The sequence below is a fragment of the Lactuca sativa genome, chromosome 6 (genome assembly GCF_002870075.4).
Source record: "Lactuca sativa cultivar Salinas chromosome 6, Lsat_Salinas_v11, whole genome shotgun sequence".
Classification (NCBI taxonomy): domain Eukaryota; kingdom Viridiplantae; phylum Streptophyta; class Magnoliopsida; order Asterales; family Asteraceae; genus Lactuca; species Lactuca sativa.
In genome coordinates, this window is record NC_056628.2 from 201,896,352 (window position 1) to 201,914,268 (window position 17,917).

General features: G+C 31.8%; 2 protein-coding genes and 1 long non-coding RNA gene across 5 annotated transcripts; 1 reads left to right on the plus strand and 2 right to left on the minus strand.

Annotated features, from left to right (window-relative positions):
• Positions 1-582: 582 nt before the first annotated feature.
• Positions 583-5,396, minus strand: LOC111914147 (protein ACCELERATED CELL DEATH 6). 3 transcript variants are annotated; one of them, XM_023909894.3, is made up of 6 exons: positions 5,256-5,396; positions 4,955-5,163; positions 3,221-3,721; positions 2,787-2,930; positions 1,645-2,135; positions 583-1,281 (listed from the first exon to the last, which is right to left on the minus strand). In XM_023909894.3, exons 2-6 carry the CDS (start codon positions 5,133-5,135, stop codon positions 664-666), a joined length of 1,935 nt encoding a protein of 644 aa, XP_023765662.1. In that variant the 5' UTR covers positions 5,136-5,163; positions 5,256-5,396; the 3' UTR covers positions 583-663. The 3 variants fall into 3 exon arrangements, with proteins under 3 accessions (XP_023765662.1, XP_023765663.1, XP_023765661.1); XM_023909895.3 differs by having other exon boundaries at positions 1,645-2,126; positions 4,955-5,168; positions 5,256-5,389; XM_023909893.2 differs by having other exon boundaries at positions 4,955-5,168; positions 5,256-5,389.
• LOC122194767 (uncharacterized) lies at positions 3,567-11,751 on the plus strand. The gene is made up of 4 exons (XR_006184592.2): positions 3,567-3,704; positions 8,602-9,380; positions 9,454-9,673; positions 9,789-11,751. It is a non-coding gene; the product is annotated as an uncharacterized LOC122194767 (long non-coding RNA).
• Positions 11,752-15,497: 3,746 nt separating this feature from the next.
• Positions 15,498-16,969, minus strand: LOC111914074 (uncharacterized). The gene is made up of 4 exons (XM_023909816.3): positions 16,682-16,969; positions 16,264-16,430; positions 15,901-16,126; positions 15,498-15,733 (listed from the first exon to the last, which is right to left on the minus strand). The coding sequence occupies exons 1-4, from the start codon at positions 16,758-16,760 to the stop codon at positions 15,618-15,620; spliced, it is 588 nt and encodes a 195-aa protein (XP_023765584.1). The 5' UTR covers positions 16,761-16,969; the 3' UTR covers positions 15,498-15,617.
• Between the last annotated feature and the right edge of the window lie 948 nt (positions 16,970-17,917).

The following is a 17,917-nucleotide window of genomic DNA, read 5'->3' on the forward strand; positions in this document are numbered from 1 at the left end:
AATATAATTCAGGCGTTCATCGACGGATTTTACACCAGTGGGTCAACGATGAACGTAGGTTGTGAAGGTGTTGGTGTTCGTTGATGGTTAATGGATGATAAATATTGTTGTGCGAAGTCAAAATTAAGTGGTTGATTGTTGGTTTAATACTGACTTTAGTCAAAAGTGGTGACCGAGTTTTTAGAAAATAAATGAAGATTGTGCTGCCTTTTTTTAGGAGTAAGTCATGTGGTGTTTGCTTGTATGTGTGGGCAAGATGTAGCAGTCAATGAGACTTGCCCCATCCCTTTGTTTAGTTTTATGAATGAATAAAACATAGAAAACTTTGGCTCCAAATTTTCTTATTTCTTCGTCTCTAAATCACGCAGCAAAAAAGGTGCCGCTTTACCTTGTTTGTTGCTGCATTGTGGTGTGTATGAAGGGCTGTTTCAAACAATTATTTGCCATAATTGATAAAGTGGGATTAACAATAGTTGAAATGGAAATATATGAATTAGACGATGTGAAGGGTGAAGGATGTGGTGGATATATAATAGTACAATATCATGTTGTAGGCTAATAATATGTACTTGGGCTCCAACATAATACATAATCAAGCATGCGCATTATAAACCATCAATAACAATTTTGAGTTACAACTTGGAAAAAAGTTACACTGATTCTCTAATCGTAAAGCGTATGTTTCTTGGGCTTAAAAAGATATCTGGATCGATATGATGAGTAGAAGACATCCAATAAAAGACGAGATTGCAGGAAGGCAAACAGAATGACTGGTATAGCAGCAAAACCAGCGACCATATATGGTATCCATTTCTGGTTTTTATGATATAGTAAGAAGAAGCTCGAACCAAATGCAATCATCATGGTCACAATCGAGAGGAAGAGTGTTCCAAGACCGAACATCAGCTTTTTCGGTAATGATTCCAGGAAATCACGTTCAGCATAACGAGATGTGAGGATAGATAGGAAAATAAGGACTGAGGTTGAAGAGAATATCAATGAAATGGCATCTGCGATCACAAAAACAACCAGTGCTGATCTGGGGCCGAACATAGGAAGTCCATTGTTTTGGTCATAACCACCAGGAAGTGTAAAACCAGCGGCAAATACTATGGTTGCTATAAGAGTGGCAACCACCATGCATTGTGCAGCTGTGTCCTTCATCCACTCCTCACCTTTCTCAACTAGTTTTGCATGACTCTTTGTGAATATGTCATGTGGTTCTTCACCAGCAAAATTTTTCTTTTGTCTGTAAGAAGGAGGGATTATCTGCTTTACTTCCTGCAAAACATACAAATTTAGTCGTCATTACTAGCATGTCAAAAATCACTAGTTTCATATCTATATTTGAGATTCAGTATGTATGCTACGTACCCAATCATATTTATAGAGTGTGTAGCTTCTTGCCTGAGTTGTGTTTATATTTATCGTATAGAAATATTGTATGTGGAAAGAATGCAGATATATATATCATGTCTTCTATTCACATAAATGACTTTATATAAATAGGTGATCATATCTTATTGAATTATCAATTGAAATGAGTGTTTAATAATACTTGTATGCATTCTACTTTCTAAAGGAATAAAAAACATGATATGAAAAGCGAAAGATTGTTCTCAAGTTTGAAGGGACAAAGCGTACCTCGAACCATAATAACTCTCGTTGCATTTGTAGAGCAACTCCTGACACGTTTTGAAATCGATTTGGCTTAGCACTCTTCCCAACTAAATGCAACATATTATTGCCAACGTCATCTTTGATAGGGGTTATTAAATCTTTCATTGAGCCTATTTCATATAACAAATTGTAGATCTTTTCTTGACGACGCTTGACAGCTTTATGAAACATACTTAGCCCTTTTTCATCTACCTTCCATATTAGATCTGGATATGACCGAATGAGCTCACTTATAAATTTTATGTTACCCATTTTTGCAGCAACGAAAAGTACCCGGGAAGGGTAATGTGTGTTTTTCTTTTTATGCTCTTCAATCGTTGCAGGTGGCCCTCGAATTATGTCATCGATATCTTTCTTAGGCATTATGACAACCTGTTTCCAAATGATTTTTAACAATTGTAGAGCGTCACTTTCTCTTTCATCAGGCCCCACCTTCACGTGAAATACTGCAAAAACTTAAAGAAACAATCAAGTGTATCATTGTATTAGATGTTGTGATCAAAATTGACATACTACTACTAGTTGGTTGATCTCTTGAATCAAATATTTAATTTCATGAAGGAGAATATTGGGTAAACTACATGGAGGTTCATAAGTTTCAAAAGGTACTACTATACTAGTTGATGTATGAAATTACTCATTTAACTAATTTCTGATTCTGTCTTTATGGGCTACATATTGACAACCATTTTAATTTATGTTATGCATTGCATTTGAATTAAGTATTGATCACTTTGGAAGTTGGGGAAGATTATTGAAACCAATTTCGACCATCTTTAAATATGAAATTATATAAAAAAAAATCAAAAATCATATATAGCAGGTGTAAGGCCATGTCCTAATTGGCTTGTAACCCTTGTAACCCAAGCTATTAACCTAATGTCCAAAAATTGGTATATATGGATAACTAATGCATAATATCATAATCATGAGCAGAAGGAAATCATGGCTTTATGAAAAAACAATTACGGAATATGTTTTCAGACTCCTATATGGTCACACATATATAACTCAAAAACGGATTATAGGCAAATCGAAACAACTAGCATAAAAGTGTTGAAGCTTTGAAAGGGGAATAAAATTGATAGGAAGGAGCATATGCTTACTTGACTTGATAGTTCCCAAGATAATATGTGGCTTTTTTTCCTTAAATGCATCGGTCTTCTTAGCCAAAACTACAAGTATATCTCTGAGTAGTCTTTTATTCGTGGTGAGTTTGGGGTAATCGTTGACTATTTTTAGAGCAACATCTACAAAAAGGTTATGTGCTCACTCAGTGAGAAAAAGTTCTGATTAATGCATTAAAAATTAAACACAACTCTACGAACATGAAGCATGTAGATTTTAAAGAGAAAGATAGGGTGGCATTTTCATCAATTTGCAAAGTAATATTGTTAAATTTCGTTATATTTTATCCATGTAAAATTAGAAAGAAAAAAAGGTTACCATGGACAAGAGTTGCACCATTAATTCCTAGGTAGAAATGCAAGAAAATAAAGAAATCATGATAAAACGATGAAAATTTGTAACAACAACTTACCGAAGAGATCGGCTTCAACACATTTCTGAAGAACCCATCCCCGATTTTCATCTTTCCAATAATCTCCTAACATGCTATTGGGAATCTCATAATAAAGATACCTCACCATTTTGTCTCTTGCAAATAAAGCAGCCACATAGAGTGGCATCATTCCTTGACTTCCAGGAATTTCCAGCACGGCTTTATTCTTCTTCACCATTATCTTTGCGGTTTCAACATTTCCTGCAGTGGCTGCCAAACTGAGAGCAGTGTTGGAACTTTTATTTTGTAATTCAAGATCCTTGGCTTCCATCTTAGTTACTAGATTTTTAACAAATTCTTCCACTGATTTGGTGCTTCGTGCAGATGCTGCAATGTGAAGCGGTGTTTCGAAATTTTCAGTGATTGCAGATCGTACCAGCTCTGGTCTTGTTTCAAGGATGGCTTCGGCAGCTTTCCAGTCTCCTTTGATTGACGCTTCATAAAGTGGAACTCCAATATGGAGGTACTCTTCTCTATTTCCTTCAATTGATCAAACAATTTCAATTGTAAGTCAGTGTTAAGTTCAACCCATATTAGCAGTTTCCATATATGTTCAGATTTTACTTATACATGAGAAGTAGCGAGATAATGCTATATGGCTCCGTAATTAAAGCACCCTAAGAGTTACGATTGATATATATTATCTATGAATATATACCCATAAAAAAAATTATGTTCAACAGAAAGTAACCCTTCTAGAATAAGCATGCATGGATGAATAATGAGATGTAAAAGATAACATAAAAAACCGGTCATATTAACTAATTATCTACTTTTATTTATTTTGTAAACCTAACAAGTCATTTCAAAAGGTTAAAAATTGTAACTTCTTAAAATCTCATTTTCAAAGGTTAAAAAAAATGTTGTTTTAAAAGGTATTTTCTATCCCCAAACATTTTTTTTAACTTACTTACTTTTGAAGAACTCAATAAGATAAAAAGTCATTTTTAAATAAATATAGCTAAACACCCTCTATATTTCCATCTAGTCTACTTTTATGACGGAGATGAGGATTTATGCATGTGTCTCATAATATTTGTACTTGTTTCGATCAAATGAACATAAATAGCTAAACACCCTCTAATAATATATCTCATAATATTTGTACTTGTTTTGATCAAATGAACATAAACATAATACAAACAAACAAAAGATAAGAGGATATTGTCTTGAAAAAAATGTGGTCAAGTAGAGATACATTTCCCATATACGGGTATTTTAGGGAATAATGATCATAATTATGGTTATTGAAATGATTTTTAATTTAAAAAATACAAATATTTTACTATTATTCATAAATATAAATTAATCAAACTTAAATGCTGAGTAGATGAATAAATAAGGTAGGTGATAGTAAAATATAGATTCACATGGTGGGTGCCACCATAACATCCATTGACGCTCTAATATTTAATGAAAAACTTAATGTATTTATAGTATATGAAGATTGAAGGGACATAACCAGCAGGCCATCATGGGGATTAGACTTTAAAATTAATAATTAACTGGCGATTGTTTATCTAATTACTTCCTTCCTACTATACATACCCAGTTAAATTCTCTTAAACCCTTCTATGCATCTATTCCTTTTTGCGATGCATATTGGAAACATGGCAACATCAGTTTGACTAATTAATCTTGGTATATGTTATAAACCTACACCTATACTAAGGAGTTTTTTCTTGTAAAATTTTCAAGTAGTTTAGAAATTACCATTGATTAGTTCTAGTCTAGGTAGATTTTCTGGCAGTGTTGGTAGATGAGTATTCGGGTGTGTTGGTGGTTGCTGAGGAATTTGAACCATGACGTCTTGGTTCTGCTGCTGGTGCTGTAGATGCAGCTGCTGCTGGTGGGTTGAGGGGCTCGGTGGGGGCAGTGGACGTGGAGGGTTCATCTCTCCGGTGGGTTACGTACCTACTCCCCTGCACTGATAATAGCATTAGTAACTCAAATGTCAGATCCATTAATCACAAGTTCACAACAACATGCATTGACAAGATGTATTTGAAATTACCTCAATTTATCCACAACTTATTTCTAAATACGGTTGATGCTGATCCCAACAGTCGCTTTTCTTAGTATATATCTATGAATGGATTGTTGAAGGAAGGTTAGACATCAATTTATAATACTGGGTCCCCTAGGAAAGTCAACGTCTATATGAAGTAGTGGGCTATAGACTTCCGGGAAACGCGTAGTATTGACCTCCAAAGGGGGGAGACAACTATCATTAACATATGATATGTACAATTAATATCCAAGTTAATTATATTAGGTATAATATGATGCAATTTTACACATGGCCATGACACGAAATGTGTGTGTAATAGATGATATCACATTAATTAAATTATAAGTTACATCATTTTAAATTATTAGTAGCAAGATGTAACCCCATGATCTTATATCAATATTCTTGAGTTGCTATTAGTCCGTATGTAAACATCAAGTTGGCATTACACTATTAATTAATTTTGAAAGTGGAATATAAGTAATAATATTGATTTACATGGTTCGAGTTTTCAACAGATGACTTTCAAGGAGTCTGGGTTTTTCAAGCATCTCCAGAGCCCCATAGTTTTGGGTCCTACTAATTAGACCCTACATTCATTTATCGGATCTAAATTATCTAAACTATTATGAGGTTTCAGTTTTTTCAGACCTTGAGAATTGTAATTTCTTACAATATAATTTCATTTATTTTTACAATCGTAGTGACTACCTCAATACCATTTTTACTTTTTCAGATTTATTTTGAAGCGAGTGCTAATAACAAAACTTATTTAAATTAATACCAAAATTAATTTCATTTCATCCAGCAATAAACCAACATATGGATTATCATTTTAATTTTAAAAAAATATTAATAAACCATCATGATTTTATTTATATAAAATCGAAACATTATTAAAATAAAAATACAGATACTACAAATTATGGATTGTCATTTGAATGCTTTTAGTTGATAGCGATATTTTTACATAAATTATATATAAGTACTTTATAATATATTTATAAAAAATGATTTTTATAAATTGTATATATATATATATATATATATATATATATATATATATATATATATATATATATATATATGTATATATATATATATATATATATATATATATATATATATATATATATTTTGTAACATCGTAAATTTTCAAACAATTTTTCACATTTTAAAAGAACATATTTTCATTCATAAACATTATAAAATCTCATCGTTTCACATATCAATCCATATAACACAACCCAAGATCATAAAGTATAAAGACTCCTCATGTGTGTATTGATCATGACAGCGCCTTCCCGCGATCCTCACTGGTACCTGAAACACATAACACCAAACGTTGTAAGCATAAATGCTTAGTGAGTTCCCCAAAATACCACATACAACACATATTAGCCACTCGAGGCTATAACTCTGTATGACCCTCTATTCAAAGTGTCTCAGCGGGACCCTCCAGTCCCATAACTCTGTGGACCCTCTGGTCCTAACTCTATGGACCATTCGGTCCTAACTCTGTAAACTCTGGATCACATATAGCACATAAACACATAGACATCACATCATGTAATAGCATACAACATACTCTGTCACGTAACTCTAATTACCACTCTAGGTAAAGTATAGTGAGAAGACTCACCTCGGGTAACTCGGTGAACCTCGAACTCTAAAATACTACATTAGCCTCCGCCTAATCACATAAATAATTACTCTAATTAATACAACTTCTTAAGGTTAGGCTAACCCCTCTCTATAAGTTCTCCAAGAAGGGTAAAAGACCATTCTACCCCTCTAATGGCTCATAAGTCCAAACACTGACTAAACCCTAAAAGTCAACAAAAGTCAACGGTCAATCTTTGACCTGACTCGTCGAGTGCACTCGGGCGAATCGCCGAGTCCAAGCGGGTCCTCTGAGTCCTTCTAGCCTCTCTTGGCTCGTCGAGTCATCCTTCCACTCGACAGTTTCTACTGACACGAATCGCGGGGCAACCCCGACTCAACTCGTCGAGTCCACTTATGAACTCGGCGAGTTGCCTCCATGATCATACTCAAATGACCTTCTGAGGTCAGATATCTTTCACTAATCCATAGATATGACCTTCCCAAGCATAATAATCACGTAAATATCGAATCTTGGTACACATGCAACAACCCCAAAGCTTCCTTTGGTGAAATAACCACTAAAAAGGGCAACCTAAGTTCATTTCCTCCATAAAACCACAAAAAGCAGCATGGTTCAGGCTCCCTGGACCTCAAAAGGTCCAGATCTAGAGTTTAGCACTCAATGGGACACTATACACAACTAAACAAGCCAAAAAAGGGTATTGAAAACCCTAAATTCAGTGCTCTTAAACAAAACAGAAGGATAGGATCAAATAGCTACCTCAAACTTGAAGATCCAAGTTGAAAACCCACTGAAATGCAATCCTCTTGACCTCCCCTTGCTGGAAACACTTTCTCCTTTGCAAAATCACACCAAATATGATCAAAAAGGCTCAAACTCTCTCACAACTCGCTCACAAACGTTAGGGTATCTCTCTTTGGACTGGTAGCCGCAAATGGAGGCCATAAAGGCCTTTAAATAGGGCACAGACCCCGAGAATTATGGTTTCAATCCACAGTGCGGACTCGTCGAGTCCACCCTTTCCGACTCGTCGAGTCCGTTCATTAATCCAGTCAGCAGTCGCGGTCCTACTCGACGAGTCTACTACTCAACTCGTCGAGTCCTTCTCTTTTTCCCAAAAAAATAAAATGATAAAATATAATACCTGAAATTTATGATGGTTACACGTTTTTTTTTTTGTTACAAGTCAAATACATGGTTTCACGTTTTTTTTGTTGTAATTTATGATGGTTCATTTTGCCATTTTGTTAAAGATATGATGAAAATTCTCTCATTATAGTGCATATTTTTGTTATGTGACGAACAGTTCATACTTTTGTAATTTTTTTTCCATGTCATGGGACTAATGATATCTAATTTTGATTTTAATTTCTACTATAAGCTTTATAAGCTTTGTGTTCGTGTAAGGATGGTTATAGTTAAAGGATATGGTGATTGGGAAGGATACTGATCGAGTAATCTGGGAATCTAACTCCTTATTATTTGTTCTGTATATCATGCATGCATGTTCTCGTAAAACTCATGAAGTGAAAGAAACTAGGTGTACGATCTCATAATGAAAATAATTCAGATTCTATTCCCTTTTCACCACTGCCACCACAGAATCCATACTTCCCTTCGGGGTCTCTCTTTCTCATTCTCTACAACCCCTAGCCTTTATGGGTTCTATTCTTTGGCTTTTGTAGGCATTTTAATCCATCAATCTATGTATTATTTGTGTAGGTTATAAGTTGTTGTTGGCAGTAAAGAATGTGAGAAAGGACATAATAGCAGAGTTCTCGATAACTTTACAACATCTGTATTTTAGAGGGTTTGGAATGCCAGTTCATGCTTGAAAAGCTCAGGAATGTTACCAATAGTAATGAAATTAAGAAGATTTACAATCCACTTAAATTAGATGTACCACCATCTCCTGCAGAAAAGGTTCTCTCATGAAAGCAATCATGGATGATGTTTGTCCGTCCTTAGCAGGTAAGTAGGCTCAAAAGTTTAATAATATGTTTTTTAAATCCAGTTTTATGTTATTTGAAAAGTTTCATGCCTTCATATATTGATCATCTTTTTTAATTGGTTTATCATGTAGTTGTCATTTTGATCATTTTTTGATTGAGCAATGATCCTTTCCTTTAATTTTTGCATTGTGTAGCTTCATATCCAGGCACAAGAATTTCCAAATGCCACAAAAATTTTCATACTAAATTTATTTTTTTAAAGTACATTTTTATTTGTTTTTTATTTTTTCACAATTGACTTATCATTTAAAATGTTGGAGGAAATTATCATCTTCCTTGTAAGGTGATCATTCCTTAAGAATTTGGGGTGGCATGTTTTTATAATTCTTGTTATGGACTTCAAAAGCAAAGTAATTGCTGAAGTGGCAACCAACTCATGGGAAAAAGCTGCCATATGATACACTTGGTCCACCTTTGTAGCATTGAAGAAGCTAGAAGGTGTCTAAGTTTCCGGAGACCTTGTGACGTAGTAAAGTTAATATTTACTGGGTAATAATATGATTTCATTGTATTTTTTAATGTTTTTTAAAGCAAAAAAACCATTTATTGTTTCAACTTGCAGGTTGATCTTGACATTAGTGAGGCTGAGGAAGACAAACATGAAATGGGGAGTTTTCTTGAGGAAGACGTACATGAAACGTCTCCTTTATTCCTGATGCATATAAATCATTCTACATGATTCATACACATGCACTTCGCTAGAAAAAAGGCAGAAAGCTGAAAGTTTACATAAAATAACATTATCACATTATACTTTCAAAGTACAATGGTTTATTAAGATGGTAATAAAGTTCTTTGCTATATGCTTATGATAAAATTTATTGTAAATCATTTTTATTCGTAATTAAGTGATAACATATGCTTGTGGGTATTAAATTTGTAATGGTAATTATGCAGGTGGGATTTGATCAAGTCGGGTGGGTATGTTTATTGATATGGATTGTCTTGTGAGGAATGTGTCCAATGGGTCAGTTCTAATGTGGATACTACCACTACAAACCTGAATCTTCTTTCAATACATTCCACTAGCCATTACAAGTAAGAAAAATGACTACATGATATGTACATAACAATTTGTTACATTAAAAAGAAAGGGTGGAATGTTAGCTTTTTACTAGAAGCTACAAAAGTTTATGTTTTTTAATGTTGGTAAATTGTTTAATCTTTTCGTGATCATAGCTGGCATGTGAAAAGGATGCTTTGCTTTAATAATAATTTCATTCGAATTATCAAAAATTATAAAGGGCGCTTCTGTCCTTTTCCAGTAATTTGCCAGATGTGTCAATAAAAATAAAACTAAAATAGGATGGATTGATAGTTATATTCATCAATTTTAACCTGAGAGATGTGACTAAGACCGATTCGACGAGCTAAGATGTAATATTTTAATTGGAACCTAACAATTCATTTAGTCTTTTAATTCTCGCGTATCAGATTTTTATAAATCAAAAACATTAAATCATAAAGGAAACTATTTGAGGAAAAGACATAAAAATGTATAAATGTTATTTTTAACAAAACAACATTCTTTTGAACAAATGTGTACATTGATACATTTTACTACTATTTGTAAATGTAATGCATGGTTTTTGAAATACAAAATATTTCTGAATATATACTAATCTCCGAAAAGAAATGATTTTGCCCTGCTACTTTTCTCATCTTCTTTATCCTTTCTTTCTCTCCTTCTTGAGACTACGACAACTAGAAAGGTTAAGAACAACAGGTTCTATTTTTTATTATTCGATTTCCTGTGTTCCAACAACAACATAAACATATATGGTCTGGTATGTCAAGAACAAGTTGATGTTTTCTGATTTTGTATTTTTCCAACAATAAACAAAAGATTTTGATTTCTTTTTTCAGATCTTGATTTCCTACATTCCAACAACATGAATGGATATGGGACAGATATGTCAAGAAGAACATGTTCATATTTTTTATTTTAGGTTTTTTTCTTCAAGAAACTAAACAATTCTAATTTTTTTTGCAGATCTTGATTTTTCTTTTACAGGTTTTTTGGTTGTTCTTTGTGGAGCTGGAAGGTCTAAAGTTTTATGTTAATCTTTAGGTTTAAACTTTTCATTTTATTTAACTCTAATGACATCTAAAGTTTATTTGTTAGATATCTATGTTTTTTTATTTGTTTGTTTTAGAAATCGCCATCATCTTCGTTTTCTCATATGGACTCCACCTCTTTTTATAGTTTCAATTTTACTATTTTGGTTCATGAATAGTAGGCTACCGTGAATAAAATAAAGTCATATACCAAAACATAGTGGTCAAAACTCAGGTATAAATTAGTTTCAAATTTGAATATACCTTATGTATATTTGTGTTATAGCTTAATTGAAAAACATGGTTTCCTTCTCAAATACTCACAGGGTTTGTAATTTTGTCTCACTATTATTTCATTTTTTTTATTTATTCGAGTGATATGCATTTTTGTTTGACCACTACTTAGGATGTGCTCGGATGTGTTGAAGAATATGAGTAAAATGTAGAAGCAACTAGAAAGGAAGAATTTATAAAGAGGAAAGAAGCTGTAAAACGTAGCAACGAGCTTTATAAAAAGAATGAAGAGCCTATCAGTTATGTGTGTGCTTTATAGTTTTTTGTGTATCGATGTTCTCATGATTTTCCATTTTACTATAATTTCCAGATAACAAACACTTAGGATGATATGGTTTGCAGGTTAGGATTGCTTAAATTTTCAACACATACATACCCTGAATGTGCCTTCATGACTGGTTTGTTTTAGCTATTTAAGTGTATCTTTAGCTTGCTGTCTCACCTTCGAATAAATCAGGTGTTAAGAGGATTGAGACACAATTTTTAGTGTTATAACGGGATAAATGTACGTAGATAATGTTACTCTATTATTGCACCACCACTTAGAAGCAAGAGCCTATACATGTTGCAAATTACAAAGTGGAACTGAATAATGCACTCATCTTATCACTTGCTTTGGTAGATAATTCAAAGTATAATAAAGTATGGTTCTCTATTAATTGAAATTTGAAAACACATATGCTTTGTTTAACATATTTCTATATTTCTATGTCAAGGTACCCTTTACGGCATTGCACAATGTTATAAGTGAATATACTTGGTCTTTTCTCTTTTACTCCAACAAGTTCCTTTTGTTGTGTATGTATGTGTTTGAAAAGTTAAATGGCTCAGGTTCTCATAAACCAAATGTGATTTGGAAACATTCGTTTCAACCCACAGATTGTAGGGACATTGTTACTCTTAAACAAGGGGGAAACCTTTCTTTTTATTTGATTATTCATAATTGATTCAACAATCTTTAGAAAGGCAATGGTGACAACATGCTATTAAAAAAATCAAATGTCAATGTATCTTATTGAGATTTTTTCATCTTTTTGAAATTTGGAAAATTCTAACCATTTTCCCTTTTTTAACATTGAAATATATACTTTTAGGTGCGGATATACATGAAACCTTTTATCCAAATGACTTCACCTTCAAGCTTGAGTTTAAAGTCTTATTTTGAATGAATCAAAGTGAGTCTGAGCTAGAGATTATGGATTTTCATTTGAAATATTCAACACATAAGGTGATCGCTTTACAAAACATAAGATGATAGTGAGTTTGTGAGCATAACACCATTTTTTATATTTATTTATGGATTTATTTGAAGTACACCAACATATCCACCCGAAACTATTCTCCGCCCGCCGCTTTGCGCGGATAAACGACTAATATATATATATATATATATATATATATATATATATATATATATATATATATATATATATATATATATATATATATATATATATATATATATATATATATAAAGTTATTTTATTTTAAATGTTTGATAACATAAAAGTTTTCTCATTAAATATACTTTTATAAAGTTTTTGATATTAAATAGATTTACGTAAAATTTGTAATTTGTATATTAAAAAAAGGTTTCATCATTACTTCATAATTAATTAATAATTGCACAAAAAAATCACAAAATAAAAAGGTTATCATTATATTATAATGATATTATTTAAGAAAAAAAATTTAATGATTAGGGGTCCTTTTAGACGGTAGATAGAGTCTAATTAGATGAACCCTACTAGAATTTAAAATGAGATTAACCTATGCATATCTTATTTTTCAGTCTTTTTTTTTTGTTGCAGATTTCATAGGCATAGGGTTTTAGACAAGCAGCGATACTGATAGCTACGTTTAAGGTTGCACGGTGTGGGTGCGGTCCCAGATTGCACTTTGTGCCACATAGACGAGGAACACCGCCCCCATACCGCGGTCTTAGCTGCACTGCGGTCCTTAAGTGCCGCGATTTCTGATTGGTTAAAGAGAAAAAGTGAGGATCGCCAGCTTTTGTATTTATTTAATTTTTTTTTTATTGTTTTTTCTTTCTTATATATACATATCTAACATCATTTTTTTTTCACAACACAATCTCTTGTCTCTCTGAAAAAACTTTTTTAAAAAAATCAACACTCTCTCAAAAATGTGTGTGGTTTTTGTGTTTTATTTTATTTTTTTTTTTTTGGTAATGCAATGTAATGTTTTTTTTTTAATTTTCAAGTACTGAAAAATTATGTTTTTTTATTAAAATAGAAGTTTTATTAAATTAAAATAGTTATAAAAAAAAGTTTTATTAAATTAAAATAGTTAAAAAAAAAACACAAAAAAAGGAATGTGTGGCACCACTCCTTTGGTGTGGCAAGAAACCACACTTGAGTGGTAAAAAATAATAGGACGCTTATGTGGCGGGGAAGAGAACGGTTTCGGTGGCACCACACCCTCCAGCCTAAAGCATGCGCGGTGTATAATGATGATTAATGTCTATCCTTAGGGCAAAGAACCAAGTTCTCTTCCATTTAATTGTATTTTATTTTAATCTTTTTATAGGCTTCGTATAAGTTTATCAAAATAAAAATAACTAAGTAAAAAACGAAAATAAAAATAAAGAAAAGATAGAAAGGCAAACAGTAAATGACACTTGTATGGTTACTCAAAATTTTTGCCATCTCATATGATTTTACACATCTATTTTTAGTGATTATTTCAATCTACAAACTTTATATACATTAGATTTTATCATTTAAAATTATATATAATGGTAATTTATTTTAAATAGGATCTTCATTTTGAACGATCTCGATGTTTGGAACATATATACTTGATTGTTTGATTTAAGAAGCTTTAATTTACTTTTATTTTTCTTTTCCTTTAGGAGATGATTGTTGCTAACGAGTTGTTAGGAACAAACGATAGAAAGGGTGTTAATTAGACGAAAATAACATTTGTCTAACTTAGTGTCCAAAATGGAAAGGATAGACACTAGAATAGAGGGTTAATATCGTCATTTACACCTAGATTCAATGTTTAGTCCTAAAAACTTAACAACAAATATATTCTTTTTATCAGGGAAATTAAATAATCTAACTATTAAGAACGAAGTTTTCAAAGAAAATAATTATTATTATTCAGGTTTTAAAAAATATCTAATTTCTTCGAAATGTCTCTTTCCACAGTACTATTCATATCTTCTTTTTTTTTTTCTTTTTTTGGATTCTAAATGATACATTTAGAAATTTTTGGTGCAACCATTTTCAATAAAATGTCTAATTTTACATATTAATATCATTTATGGTTAATTTAAAAAAGACTTTATATTTTGTGTTTTTTTCCCTATTAAACTTCAAATTTATTTTTTACTTGAAAAAAAACCTTGTATTTATTTACTTCTCTTTATTTGGCCCTTTTAGTCATTTTTTGAAAAAAAAAAAAAAAAAAAAAGAAATTGTAAAACATGTGTTTTTTTTCGAGAAAAACTAAAAAAAATGAGGGTTTATTTGGAAACATTTAGAAGTTTGAATGTTTTTCGAAAAAAAAATACGAAGTCTTTCAGACAAAAAATAAATTTGAGGTTTAATCCGGAAAAAACACAAAACATAAGATTTTTTTTTAAATTAACCTTATTGTATATTGTTCACATTACTATGATTTTTTCTTTTTTTTTTCTTTGTTTCTGTTAAATTTAAGTAAAAATAATGATTTCTTTTTTCTCGACATTACGAAATTTGTCATTGGATTTCGGATTGATTCTTGAAATTTCAAAGGAGTTGTGCTGCTTTTTGAGTTTTCCTATAACCATTTTACGATTCCTCTATAATATTAAATAACTACATAATTTTAGGTATAAAACTTTCGTTTATTATTTTATTTATCCGGTTCTTATTTTTTCTAAAACTAAAAAATAATTCATAATTCTTTTCCATGATAGGTCATGGAAACTTTTCTTATATAAATGTTAAATGAAATTAAACTTTTAGGTGGTTACTAGGACCCACTTTGGTATATGCTAGATTTGTCCATGCATTTACCTGTCAAATGTACTAGGCACCCAAAAACTATTTGTTTGTAAAATATTCACCACCGGCAAACGATTCATCGATTGTATGTTGCTGCGTCGCGCGGTTATCCTGCTAGTATATATATATATATATATATATATATATATATATATATATATATATATATATATATATATATATATATATATATATATATATATATATATATATATATATTAAAAAAAATCAGGTAATGTGGTATTAACTCAAAGCTATTATGATAACTTCCATACAAAACATAGAAAACCACCATAATGTTAAAACACTAGAAATTTGAGGCACACAATGGACGAAAGGTGTAAAATTAAGGTAAACATCAAGTCAATATAATAGAAATAGAAATGAAAGATACAAGCCAAAGTAAAAAAGAGTAAGAAAACTTGTATGAATTGCTTCCATATGCTTGAATGTGCTCTGCCACATTGAAGTCACCTACAAACCAAAATAAGACCAAATCAAACTCACTACAGAGTTACTCTAAAATATATTTACATTTACTTCTGTGAAATCAGTCATAGAGATAAGTAACTAAAAATATCTTCTTTTTTCATTTAGTTGTATTGTAAATATAAGCCTTTCATTTATGTCTTCTTTATTACCTCGGCTAGGACCAGAGCTACATCCGGACAATATAGTGTCTTTCACATCCCTCACCGTAGCACGATTGTAAAAAAGGAAGCTTGACAACGCATCATTCATGCAGTTGAGGACAAGATTTGTTTCCTTAAAGCATGGGCCACCACAGAATTGATTTGTATATTCAGGTGGGACATTCAATTCTCCGCTCTCAGTTAGCCTATAAGACTCCCCACAACCACGATAAATCTGTTGTTAAAAGAATATATGATTAATTTGTGGAAGTCTTAGCAAAGAATATTATTATACATATTCATTAAAATCAAACCTTTTTCGTTGACAATTTGTAATACATATAGACTTTGTTGCATGTTTAAGACCAATACCTTATCAGTGAGACACACAAGTGCTTTAGCAAGAACTCCACCACCAATTCCTCCACTTCCTCCAATTCCACCTCCACCATTCCCAAACCCACCACCCACACCACCACCACCACCAGGCTGAGGTAAATATCCGATCCCGGTTCCTGATATCCCTGTTTGTGCTCTCCCTGTACAGAGATCAAAACATTAAAGTACATGCATTAGTTATATCATAGATTAATTTCAACCTAAACTAACAGTCCTTATTGTAAAATTACAAGAAGAACACTATAATTTACAAGAAAAACGTTCCCTTATTTTTTTAACCCCATGTTGTTTTTCAACAAAATTGATATGTTCACGATCAAGTAGTTTTATCTTCAACTCCAGCTAGCAAACTCTCAAACTATTTATTGAAAAAAGTATTCTCAAATTGTACCTAATCGGAAGCCATAAAGAGAGATACACACCATCATTACAGCAAAAACCAGTTGCTTGACGAAGATTGTGGACATCATTGGTAAGTTGATCAAGATAACCACGATATCTTAAACACTTTACAGAATTACAGAAGGTCGGTCACGTAATGGAGTACAGAAGTTTCAAGTATCTGGTTTAGTCACACAAGAATGCTGTAGAGGTCTTGAACACCAACGAGAGAAACCTGATTTATAAGTTGTGATAAAATTATTTGTGATATATTTTGGAATTTCTTTGGTAAACAGAAGTGGTCAATTGGTTGGGATAGCGGAGACTCGGAAGAGAGAGCAGTTGAAGGTGTTCACCAACCGTTTGCTTTTTTTAGTTTTTAACTTTTTTTTCCCGAATCAAACCTAATTTTCCCTTTTTATTTCTTTACACCTACACTTTCAGGTATACCTAGGGTTACAAATATGAATAAAATATGGGATTGGTCCAAAGAGATAATCTGAAACACGTTGTTTTGACGTTTTTTCAATCTAAAAACTTGACGTCTTGTGACAAACCATTGATATTGTTATGTTGAAGACCACAATGCTTACAACTTTTATAGCAAAATATATGATTGGTTATTATATTTTTAAAGACTTTTTTAGTTATATAATAAAAGGTATCAATTATATATGAGTAAATTACACAAATGGTCCCTATGGTTTGGGGTAATTTACACGTTTGGTCTCTAACTTATTTTTTTAACTCGAGAGGTCCCCACTATTTGTTTTTGTTACATGCTTAGTCCCTACTGTTTGTTTTTGTTATGCGTTTTGTCCTTGTCTTACCTAAATGGTGGGGTAGGTAAGGTAAGACAAGGGGGTGGGGTTACGGGTGTGTTTATTTAAATAAATTAAAAAATCAAGGAAAAAAATAGTCTTTTTAGGTAAGACAGGGACCAAGCGCGTAATAAAACAAATAGTAGGGACCTTCCGAGTTAAAAAAATAAGTTAGGGACCAAACATGCAAATTACCCTAAACCATAGGGACCATTCGTGTAATTTGCTCATTAATATATATATATATATATATATATATATATATATATATATATATATATATATATATATATATATATATATATATATTAAAGATGTGAAAAGTTTTAACAGTACTTGGTTGTGATTGGACCAAATTCTCAGGGGTATTTTTGTCTACACAGGCTCTTTTTTTTTTAATCCGGTTACGCATTCGCTTTTACTAT

Bases quoted from the DNA above. Each gene is read 5' to 3' on its own strand.
- LOC111914074 (XM_023909816.3), bottom strand. From the start codon at position 16,760: ATGATGTCCACAATCTTCGTCAAGCAACTGGTTTTTGCTGTAATGATG. The intron at 16,127-16,263 runs GTATTGGTCTTA...TTTTAACAACAG, and splicing joins TTGTGTGTCTCACTGATAAG to ATTTATCGTGGTTGTGGGGA. The intron at 15,734-15,900 runs GTAATAAAGAAG...TTTGGTTTGTAG, and splicing joins TAGCTCTGGTCCTAGCCGAG to GTGACTTCAATGTGGCAGAG.
- LOC111914147 (XM_023909894.3), bottom strand. From the start codon at position 5,135: ATGAACCCTCCACGTCCACTGCCCCCACCGAGCCCCTCAACCCACCAG. The intron at 3,722-4,954 runs GTAATTTCTAAA...GATCAATTGAAG, and splicing joins TAGACTAGAACTAATCAATG to GAAATAGAGAAGAGTACCTC. The intron at 2,136-2,786 runs GTAAGCATATGC...TGTTTCTTTAAG, and splicing joins CTTGGGAACTATCAAGTCAA to TTTTTGCAGTATTTCACGTG.